Source organism: Suricata suricatta, chromosome 3 (genome assembly GCF_006229205.1).
Source record: "Suricata suricatta isolate VVHF042 chromosome 3, meerkat_22Aug2017_6uvM2_HiC, whole genome shotgun sequence".
NCBI lineage: Eukaryota > Metazoa > Chordata > Mammalia > Carnivora > Herpestidae > Suricata > Suricata suricatta.
The window spans coordinates 118212237-118223934 of record NC_043702.1 but is presented as its reverse complement, the minus strand read 5'-3'; the positions used below and the strand labels follow the sequence as shown (position 1 = coordinate 118223934).

Sequence of the window (11698 nt, the reverse complement as noted above, 5' to 3'; positions counted from 1 at the left end):
GAGCGGGGCTGAATTCCGGGCGGACGCGCGCGCGCGCGCGGGGGCGCGGCGGGGAGGGTCTCTGCGCCCCTTCCCCCCACGCCTCCCCGCCCCCACGGCACTCTCCTTTCTCCGCGCCCCCGGGCGGGTAGGGGCTGTGCTGCGGGTCGCGCTTCGCCTGCTGGTGGGGATCCGGAGCTCTTTGTGGGAACATCTTGGGGGCGCGTCCCTGCCCGCATTCTGGGGCTTCGGACAGGCCCTTCCCCCGGCCCACCCCATTTCCCCAGCGCTGCCCGCAGCCCCCCTGTACTACCCCCGGGGCCTGCCCGGGACCCGGTCGTGAGGGGCCGAGCTCCCTCGGGGCAGCGGGCTCACGCCGCACTCTGGGATAGACGTGGGGGGCTAAGCGGCCTCGTCCCTCGGCCGGAATCCTCGAGGACCAGGTGAGTCCCATCCTCCAAGTTGGGCTCAGGGTGCTGTCTCCCCCTCAGCCTGGGCGGGAGGCGCACCCAGAAGTCTCCGGGCCGACCCTGGTGCGGGGGGGAGGGCGCCTCCGCCCCTCACATGTGCCAGAGGGAGATTCGCTTAGCTTTTGGGGGGACCTGGCCAGCCTTCTGGGCCAGGGCTTAACCCCGCACAACCTTTTGACAAAGGCATGTAAGATGAGAATGTCTGTTGGGTAACTGGGATGCTCTGGGGCGCTCCCGAGAGGTCTGCTTTCCAGTAACCGCCCAGCCGTGCGTTGGCATCACTTTGTATCACAGCTCTGTGGCTATTTCTGTTCGCTATTGTACCTTTCATCCGTTTTTGCGGAGGTGCTTTCAAGAGAAGGTCATTTGATCTTCCTCACGGCGAAGTAGGGAGGTGGTGTGGTTTTGGAGGGAAAGGACCTCAGTGCCTGGATGTGACCAACGGGGATAATGGCAAGCCCGTCTCAGCGTGCTCCAGGCTGGGGAGGACATCACCGGGCCTCCTCCCCAGCAGGGCTGTGGCCAGTTCAGCCCAGCCTCCCTCCCTGTGACCTGGCCCTGAAAATGAGCTGGGGTGGGCTACTGCATGGGGAAAAAACGTGGCTTTCCTTTATGATCAACTGAGACAGGGGAGGAGCGAGAGGCATTTCCCGGGGCCTCAAGGCAGAAGGAGGAGGCCCGGGGACCTCGGATCACAGAGCCATGGGCTCTTCAGCCACCTTTCTTTAACTGGGATTTGTGTCGCCCCTCTTGTTCTGGTCCACACCTATCTTCTTTTGTACTTATTAGATGTTTATAAGACCTTTCATATACACTTTTTTGTTTCACTCACTTAACAGCTCCGGGAAGTGCTATTAGCCCATTTTATAGGAGAAACAGACTCAAGAGGGAAGTGCTTGGCCCAGCCATGAGGAGCCAGGATCAAACTCAGGTGTTTTGACTTAGCGGTACGTTTCATGTCGGCTGCATCACACAGGCGGGTCCTCGAACTCGGGACTTCTCCCAGCCCCAAAGCTCCACCGCCATGGCGAGGAGATTAGGGACGCCCTAAAGAGAGGCCTGCTTGGCATTTGAGGAACTAAATCCAAGGCCTCAGGTACTCATATCCTTCTCTTTGTGTTGCAGCCCTGCGTGGTGAGGAGTATCAGAGACGAAGGAGGACCCTGTGGTCAGAGGAGCTGAGCTCTTTGTTTTGGTTCCATGAAAGGCAGAATGGGCTGAACTGGGATTGACCTAAATGTCCGCCAAAGGAGGTACGGTTCTGTAGTCTAAACTCTGCTGCTGGCTGGGCCTGTCAGGAGGCCTGCCTGTAGGAGGAGGGTGGGCGGAGGGAGGGGTGCTGGCCGGAGGGGGGGGGCTGTTGGCTGGGGGCACGCCTCCCTGTGAAGAGACAGATGTGGGTGCAGTCCAGCTCCCGCACATTGTTGCTTGACCTGAATTTTGGGGGAAGCTGTAAATTTTTATGGAAAAGAAATTTCATGTTTTTGAGGTTGGTAACTAATTCAAAAACACTTTTCAAAACATGCAGGGCAAGCAGATTATGTGTGGAGGCTGGTCGTTGCCTGCAGACTGGCAACTTACCACCCCTGGGTTACACCTCAGGAAGGACTTGCTGTCATTCGAAGATGCGCTGAAGCATGGCTGGAGCGGGGTGGGAGGTGGGGAAGGGTCTTCCATCTGTTTTTGTTTGAGACCAAAAAAGCATCAGCAAAACTGGAGATTGCTATCAGTGGTGGCTGGAGTTTGGAGGAAGGGCTGACTTAATGACTGAGCACTTCATTCGTTCAGCCAGTGCCAGTCTCGTCGGACAACCGTCTGACACCAAGAGGGTGCTTGCAACTTGGTTGTTCCCTGTTTCCTTGGCCAGTTATGGGCTCAGCAGGCGTTCATGGCAGATTCATTCTGGGAAGCTGGGAGCATAAAGGAAGGCATTTTTCTATGCATTGGGGGTAAAACAGGAATTGGGTGCCTTCAATTCATTTGTTTTTTATTCAAGGAACAGGTGAGAGAGCACTGTATCAAGAGCGCAATCTGAAGTTGGGCAGCTGGCACCTAGCCCGCCACTTACGAACCTGCATCTGTGGGTGAATAATGGAAAGCATACCTAGAGGGGCGCCTGGGTGGCTCAGTCGGTAAAGCATCTGACTTCGGCTCAGGTCATGATCTCACGGTTCGTGAGTTCGAGCCCGGGGCTGGGCTCTGTGCTGACAGCTCGGAGCCTGGAGCCTGCTTTGGATTCTGTGTCTCCCTCTCTCTCTGCCCCTCCTCTGCTCATTCTCTCTCTCTCTCTCTCTCTCTCTCTCTCTCTCAAAAATAAATAAAACATTAAAAGGAAAGCATACCTAGGATGTAGTAACTTTTTCATAAGCATGAGTTATTATTACAGATTTTAAAAAATATAGAAGTGTACAGGAAAATAAAATTCCCTCCACTTCTCCTCCACTCCCTCTCCTCACCTCAGAGGTAACCACTGCAAATGTGTTATTTTGTAGGCCTTCTTCAGTGCCTAAGTATATGCCCCCCCTCAAGTCTGGAAGTCTGGGTGTGTATGTGGTACATTGGTTATTGATACTTATAAATTTTTTTAAGTTTATTTATTTTGAGAGATAGAGGGAACAGAGAAGAGCCAGAGAGAGAGGAAGAATCTCAGGCAGGCTCTGTGCTTTCAGCATGGAGCCTAATGCAGGGCTTGAACTCAAGAATCGTGAGACAATGACCTGAGCCGAAACCAAGAGTCAGGGGCTTAACTGACTGAGTCACCCAGGCACCACCCTCCTCCCCGACGTCTGTGCCCAAGTGTGGCGTGAGCCCCCCGTCCTGGCCTTGTCCCAGGCATGCACTGGGGGTCCTACAAGGGGGCTGTGGGCACGAGAAGGGCCTGTCTGAAGCCGCTGGCTGCAGGGCAGGGACGCACCCCCAAGATCTCATGTACATGAGAGTATTTCTGGATAAACCTATTCCTGCAAGTGAAGCAGGTGAAGATATGTTATTTTAAGCATTTATTTAAGCAGAATTCTCTTTGTTTATTGGGATCTCAAGATTGTGCAGAAAAGAGATTGAATTTATTTACTTAGGTTTACTTGTTTGGGGATGGGTAGTGTTTGGCGTACTGCATTTGGGGATAGGTGGTATTTATAAAGCATGACATTCAAAGGGTATAAAAGGTAGTATCTTCCTCCTCTCTCAGCCCTCTCTTACCCAGTTTTGGAGATAATGAATTTTGCCGGTTTTTGTATATTCATCCAGAGATAGCCTGTGTGGCTGTAGCCAAATAAAATGTGTCTTCTGTTTTCTCCCTCTAAAAAAAAAATACAGTGGCATACGATATACCCTATTCTGCTTCTGGAGTTAAAACAAAACACCAAACACCTATGTCTTAGAGATCATTCCCTCCCAAAGCTCCGTGCAGTTTAGGTTTTCCCAAGTTTGCACTGAGAAACCAGCTTAATCTATCTACACGCCTTTAAATCGCCCATGAAATCCTTTTTCAGTTTTTCTGTTGCATTGTTTGTGATTTTATCAGGTTTTGAGGCTCTCTCTAAATTCTGGACTTTAATCCTTTCCTTGTTCATAAATTAAATGTCCTGCCTTTTGTTTTCTTCTCTAGCTTTACTTACCATACCTTTCTGCAGGGTTATAACTTTTTACGTGGTTGAGTCTATGTTACTTTTCTGCGAGCCCCAAGTTTCCTGTTTTGTCTTGGAGGTCTTCTCCTGTCGCAAGATTAACTGTTCTTATGTTTTCTCTTTCCTCGCCATTCTTTCTTTGCTTTTTTTTTCTTTTAACAGTGTTCTAAATTATTGTTTCTTTCCTGTTCCTCTTTTTTCAGGTTCCCTCCTCTGGGGAAGACAGGGTTTGAATTTGCTTGTGAGCCTCGTTAGCCAATGTGGCATCTCTGTTGTCTTTCATTTTTAGAGGGATTTTTTTTCATTGGGTGTTCGGATGAACACCTTCACCTTCTCTAGGTGGGAGGAGGGGGAGACCGGGCATTCCGACAGCGGACACATTGCCGTGCGAAGTCGTGGAAGTGGAGAGCGGCAGAAGGTGGACCTGGAGACCTGTGATCGGTTCTGGAGGGCTGCGGTGGGAGGCCGTGCCCGTGCATAGGTTCTGCGGGTGACAGAGCCCGGCATGGTGGCAGCAGGCTGGTCAGGAGTCATTCGGCCCAGCAATCCTGGAGGGTGTGGAGACGAGGAGGTGGAAATGTCTGGTAGTCCTCGCGGGGAAAGCTGGCAAGGCTGTAAGCTGGGGTAATGACAGTGCCGATGAACTTGTGAGTCAGGATTTCGCGGGGCACTAGATGTCTGTGATGGGGAATGGAACTGACCAACACGTATTGCTTTACATACAGCACCTCCCTGAAACCTAGTGAGTCCGTATGAAGATCCAAGGCTCAGACATGTTCAGGAGCCAAGGCCACACAGCTCATGTCAGTCCCATCAGGACTACCTGGCAAGAGTGTGGTCTGATGTCCTAGGTTTCTGTCTTGAGTGCTTTGCGTGGGCAGTGATGTATTTTCTAGGGTAGTGAAAACCATGAAGAGTAGCATATTGAGATGGTAGAAGCAGGGATGATGAGTTCCGTTTTGCACATGTTCTATGCAGGTGCCCGAGTGGGACATATGGGAGGAAACATCTACTAGGTGGGTGGATACGAATCCGGAGCTCTGAAGAGTTGTAGATGGATTTTGGACTCATCGCTGTCTAGGGGGGTTTAGAGAGAGTGCGTACAGGGGGGGGGGTATCGGGTGGGACTCCTCCTTCTGCAAGTGTGGAAAATCCAGTTCACGTTGGCTTCAGCAGAAAGGAAAGTGATTGGCTCATGTCAGCAGAAAGCGTGAGTGGGGGCACCTGAGTGGCTCCATTGGTTGAGCATCTGACCCTTGACTTTGGCTCACGTCATGATCCAGGGTTGTAGGATTGAGCCCTGTGTCAGGCTTCATGCTGAGCTCAGAGTTTTCTTGGGGTGCACGTGTTCTCTCTCCCTCTCTTCCTCCGTCCCTCTCTCCCACCCTCCCTCACTCTCTTCCTCTCTCCCTTTCCTTTCTTCCGACCCGGCCTCACAAAATAAAAAATTAAAAACTCAAGAGTGTATCTGGCTTCAGGCCTGGGTTCCAGGTTCAAATGATTTCATCAGGACCCATTTTCTTAACCTGCTCTGGTCTTGGCTAGGGGATGCTGCAGGTGCAAAACCAGCTGGAGCGGGGAGCTGGGTGTCTCCCCTTATGTCTGGTCGGCTGAGTGGGTCAGAGAGGTTTGGAATGTGCTGATCGGTGAGGCATACATTATGTGTCACATCCATGAAGACGCATGAACTCTGGGTCTGTGAAGGGTGCTTCTGCAGAGGAAACTCAGGGGCAGCTCCCAGTGCACAGGGAAAAGACATGGAAGAGGTGAGCAGTCGATTTCCTCCGCAGATGGGGAAGGAGTGGCCTCACAGACGGCACCGTGGGGGGCGGTATAGAGACAGGGCAGGGTGACTGCAGGCCAGTAAGCCCGGAAGGAAATGGAAGGAGGGAGAAGCAGGAGGAAGCAGCAGCAGGGGGCGGGGCGGGCAGAGGTCTCAGGAGAGGATGACTTAGTGAAGGCGTCAGGTGCTGGGCGGAGCTCCAGGAAGGACCTGTTAGAGTTGCGGCAGAGGTCATCCATCCTGTGGAGGTCATCCATGCCCCAAACAAGACAGTCCCTTATTTTACACTTAACTGGGCCTGCCTTCTAGAGGATTTCTATTTCTGCCTGTCTCCTGCACTCTCCACCCAGCCCCGGGATGGCCAGTAAGGGCAAAGGTGTGGCGACGGGAGTCAGGACATCTGGGCTCTACCAGTAATGACATAGGTGACTCTGAGCTTCGGTTCATCATCTGTAAGATAACATGGCCGCGCTGAGCTGCTCCTGGGGCCGCTTCTGGCTCTGAATTGTTGGAGGTTAATGCATCTGCTCATTTCAGACCACCCCGTTACCACGAGCCTGGTCCAAGCCTTCACCGGTCACCTGGGCTAACTGGTGTCCCTGCCTGTGCGCTCGCTACACCTGTTCTGTACGTGACAGCAGAGTGGCCCTTTAAAACATGTCAGCCACACTGTTCCAGGGGCCTCTGTCACACATGAGTTCTCATCCACACTTCTCACCATGGCCGTGGAATCCTCCATGGTCTGTCCTTTACTCGGTGGTCTGCTGTTTCCCCTTCCTCCACTTCACTCCAGTGGTCTCACCATGCCTTAAACTTATCCAGTTCATTCTGCCTCAGGACCTTTGCACAGGCTCTTCCTCAGCCTGAAAGTCCTTTGCATTGTTCTCTGCTCTGATCAGATATTACCTGGGAGAGACTTTCTGATTACTTACACTTAGTCCACTCATCCATTCCTCCTTCTTTCCCCTTGTATGTTTTTTCATAGTATCTAGGATCATCTGGAATTATTTAGTATATTCATTGTCGATTTGTTTACTATCTATGTCCCCACCCCTGTGAAGCTCACACAAAGTTACCCCACACAGAGCTCCAGGAGAGCAGAGATTTTGGTAACCTTGTTCGATGCCGTGTCTCAGCTTGGCACAGAGTAGGTATTCAGGAAACCTTCTTAGGGGTGGCTGAGTGAGGGCTGGGTAAGGGGGGTGAGCAGTGCCCAGGAACCAGCAGCCGTGTGGGAAGGGTTGGAGGGGACATCCTGTGTTCAGCAGGACTATTTGTGGTGATGTCTGTCTCAGATACAGTCAGCAGAAAAAAAGGATTCAGAAGTGATATTACTTTAAAACATGTAAAAATAGGGGTACCTGGGTGGCTCAGTCGGTCAGGAGTCCGACTTCAGCTGTTCCTGAGTTCGAGTCCCACATCAGGCTCTGTGCTGACAGCTCAGAGCCTGGAGCCTGCTTTGGATTATGTGTTTCTCTCTCTCTGCCTCTCCCCTGCTCATGCTCTTGCTCATTCTCTCTCAATAATAAATAAACATTAAAAAAATTTTAAACGTTGAGAAATAATATTCTCAATTTTAGTGGTATGAATTTAGTGTGCTGGGCTCTGGGAGGATGATGAAAAAAACAACCAATTAAGGATAAAAAAGAATTAACATGGTACCACTGTTTATCTTGTGATAGAAGTAACCTTAGTCTTGCTCTCTACATAGTTTTCATCTCTTCTTGTTTTCTTGGAGTGTGTGTGCCTGTGTGTGTGTGCGCGTGTGCGTGTGCACGTGCATGTGTGTGTTTTAGGGAGGGGAGTGCTCTTTCCTTCGATCTATCTGTAAGTACGTGCAGCAAGCCCAAGGTACTGTGGTGGAACAGGATTTCTCCAGCTCTGCACTGTTGACATGTTGGGCTGGGTAATTCTTTTTGTAGGGGCTGTCCTCTGCGTAGGGGGATGTTTAGCAGTGTCCTTGGCCTTACATGGCAGAGCCATACCCTGAGATGTGACAGCCAAAAATGTCCCCGGGCATTTCAGAGACCCCTCCCTGGGGTGGGAGGGGAGGCAGAGCGCCCTTCCTTTGAGAAACACTGATGTAAACTATCGGGGTAGTGATTGGGTTTGATTGTTTTTTTCCTTCTAATTTTTTTGAAAATATTTATTTTTGAGGGAGAGAGAGAAAGAGCGCAAGCGGGGAAGAGTCGAGGAGAGAGGGAGACACAGAATCTGAAGCAGGCTTCAGCTTCAGCACAGAGCCTGACTTGGGGCTTGAGCTCCAACTCCGAGATCGTGACCTGAGCCAAAGTAGGACTCTTAACCAGCTGAGCCACACAGGTGCCCCTGGGTTTGATTGTTACGTAGAGTCTTCTGCTTGGGCATTTTCAGACTTTCCCCAGCCATCCTGACACTCTCTTAAAAAATGAGATTTGGGGGCATTTGGTTGGCTTAGTTAAATGTCTGAGTCTCGATCTCTGAGTCAGGAGTTCAAGCCCCACATTGGGCTCTGTGCTGGGTGTGGAGCCTACTTTGAAAAAAAATGATATTTACTCTTTCAGGGTAGGGGTTATGTGCACAGAACATCAGCCTCCTCCTCCCAGCTGAGGGCCCGCCACTCTGCCTCAGCTGGGGCGCCCTTGCCCTTGTTGCTGACCACTGAGGTGACTCCTCACTGGTGGGACCCCCCCCAGTGATCGAGTAGTCAGGTTCAAGTCCTGAAGCCCCAAGCCCTGCGTGGAGCCCAGCCGCCTCCATTTGCAGTGCGTCCTTTCTCTGTGCCATGCACTTAAGTGGTCAAATGAAATGTCTCAGCAGTAACTAAAATTTGGAGAGGAGAAAAAAGAATTGAGTTTTCTTTTCATGTCTTAAGTATATTAAACATTTTTTGAGTTTATCCTCTGACAGCCACTCCACCACCTGCTTTCACGTTTCTGTAAATTCTCCTTTCTCCTGGTATGAAATGACCTCACAGTAAGTCTAGTTACCACTGTGTTCCCTATGCTGTACGTTACGTCCCTGTGACTTACTTCTTTTACAACTAGAAGATTGTAAAACTTCACCTGCTTCGCGGGCCCCTCCAGCCTCCCCTCAACAGTTTCCTGTGTCCATGAGTCTGTTGGTAATTTGTTTGTTTGTTTTGTTTTTAGAGTCCATGTAGAAGTGAAGCTATGTGGTATTTGTCTTCCCCTGAATTATTTCACATTGCATAATAGCCTCTGGGTCCATCCACGTTGTCTCAAGTGGCAAGATTTCATTCTTTTTTATGGCCAAGCACTCCATCATTTCTGTGCATACGGTGTCTTCCTCACCCGTCCATCTGTGGGCAGACCCTTGGGCTGCTTCCGCGTCTTGCCTGTTGTAAATAATGCTGCAGTAAACGTAGGGGGGCACATTTCTCCTTGAATTGGTGTTTTCATTTTCTTCAGATAAATACCCCAAAGTGGAATTGCTGGATCGTGTAGTAGTACAATTTTTAGTTTTTGAGGAACCTCCATAGTGTTTTCCATAGTGGCCGCACCAGCTTAGTCCCACCAGCAGTGGGCGGGGTCTCCCTTTTTCCACATCCTCGCCAGCACTTGTTAATTTTGTCTTTTTGATACTAGCCGTTCTGACAGGCGTGAGGCGACAGCTCGTTGTGGGTTTGATTTGCTCTGTGGGGAGTGACGTCGAGCACCCTTCCACGCGCCGGTTGCCATCTGGATGTCATCTGCAGAATAATGTCTACTCAAGTCCTCTGCCTGTTTTTTAATCAGGTTGTTTGTGGTTTTGATGTTAAGTTGCATTCCTAAATTTTGGATATTAACCTCTGAATGCAAATAGGATTGCTGTAGGCTGGCTTTTGATGGTTTCCGTCCCTGTGCAGGAGCTTTTTGATGTGATGTAGCCTCACTTATTTAACGTGAGTTGTTCTTGCCTGAGGAGACTGGTTTAAAAAGCTACTGCTTATTGTACGTAGGGGATGAATCACTGGCTTCTACTCCTGAAATCATTATTGCAGTGTACACTAACTTGGATGTAAGTTTAAAAAAATTAATTTAAAAAAAAGTAAAAATATACTGCTTAGACCAGTGTGGAAGAGCCTACTGCCCATTGTTTTCTTCTAGAAGTTTTATGTTTCCGTTTTAGGTTTCAGTTCTTACATTTATGTCCTTAATCCATTTCGAGTTCCTTTCTGTGTGTGGTTTAAGCAGGTGGCCCAAGTTTCATTCTTTTGCATGTAGCTGTCCAGTTTTCCCAACACCATTTATTAAAGACACTGCCTTTTGTCTGTTATATGTTCTTGCCTCTTTGTCATAGATTAATAGACCATATGTGAGGTTTTATTTGCGGGTTCTCTACTCCATCCCATTGACCTAGGTGTCTGCTTCATATTAGTACCATACTGTTTTCATTACTGCAGCTTTATAGTATACTGTGAAATCAAGGAGCGTGATGCCTTCAGCTTTCTTTTTTCTCAGGATTTCTTTGGCTATTGGGGTCTTTTGTTGTCCCGTGTAAATTTTAGGATTCATTGTTTTAGCTCTGTGAAAAATGACAGTGTTTTCTTTTCCTGTCGTATTTTGATGGGGATTGCATTGAATCTGTAGAATCTGGACATTTTAACAGTGTTAATTCTTCTGGTCCATGGGCATGGTACATGTCTACATTTATTTGGGTCATCTGAAGATGATTCTTTCATCAATATTTTACAGTTTTCAGAGTAAAGGTCTTTCAGCTTCTTGGTTAAGTTTATTTCTAGGTATTTTATTGTTTCTGATGCAATTATAAATGGGATTGTTTTTTAATTTCTCTTTTTGATAGCTCACTATTAGTGTATAGAAATGCATCTGGTTTCTGTATGTTAATTTGTGTCCTACGAATTTACAGAATTCATTAGTGTAATAGCTTTTTGGTGGAGGGGCACCTGGGTGGCTCAGTTGGTTAAGCATCTGAGTTGGCTCAGGTTATGGTCTCGTGGTTCATGAATTCAAGCCCCACAGTAGGCTCTGCACTGACAGCTCAGAGCCTGCTTGGGCTTCTCTCTCTCCCTCTCCCCTTCTCTGCCCTTCCCTGACTTGTGCTTTCTCTGTCTCTCTCAAAATAAATAAATAAACTTAAAAAAATATTTTTTTGGTGGAATCTTAAAGGTTTTGTATATATCATATTGTGTCATCCGCAAACAGTGACAGTTTTAGTTTTTCCTTTCCAATTTGGATGCATTTTATTTCTTTTCATTGCCTAGCTGCCATGGTGAGGTCAGATATTCCTCTGGACAATCACATAAAGTAGGTTAATTCCACTGTCTCTTTCCTCAGGGAGAATTTCAGATTCAGAGAGGCTAGGAGACGTGCACAAGGTCGTGTGAAATTCAAACCTAGGTTTGGTCAGGATTCCAGAAACTATTTTTTCTCTTGCATATCAGATCGAAGCAGATATTAAAGAGTAGGGGGTATATAAAATATCTTCTCCCACATGCAAAGTGCTGTCAGGAATGCAAAGGGGAAACTGAAGAAGAATTCATGTTTTCTGGAGGAGTAGTTATCCTTACATAAAATGGAAACTGTGCTAAGACATGCATGTCTGAGAGAATAACTTGTGAAAGGAAGGCTTTCCATAGTAAGAGGTAGTAAGGGTCACTGTGAGGGTGGACTGTTCCAGAAAGTTTTCTTCAGAATATTGTTCTTAATCTGGACGTTGAGCTAGATGTTATCCACATAAGTGGCAACGGGGAGGTCAGGGGCTTGGAATGACTATGGTTGTGAGTGCCAAGCTTTCTAGGCTGTGTGGACCTACCTCCCCACTGCCTTTAAAAAAGTTTTTTCATTTATTTTGAGAGAGAGAAAGAGAGAGAGAGAGAGGGAGGGAGGGAGAGGACC

The 11698-nt window shown here is 48.7% G+C and overlaps 1 protein-coding gene across 3 annotated transcripts in view; it reads left to right on the top strand.

Moving 5' to 3' along the window:
• The window catches only part of GPR161 (G protein-coupled receptor 161), a 50287-nt gene that overhangs the window by 349 nt on the left and 38240 nt on the right, over positions 1 to 11698 (top strand). For 2 of the 3 annotated variants that reach the window (XM_029934979.1, XM_029934980.1), the window contains exons 2-3: positions 1289 to 1396; positions 1575 to 1702. In XM_029934979.1, coding sequence (XP_029790839.1) covers positions 1687 to 1702 — 16 coding nt within the window. In that variant the 5' untranslated portion in view covers positions 1289 to 1396; positions 1575 to 1686. Of the gene's footprint in view, positions 1 to 212; positions 423 to 1288; positions 1397 to 1574; positions 1703 to 11698 lie in introns of those variants that run through there. The other variant, XM_029934978.1, reaches the window with a different exon arrangement.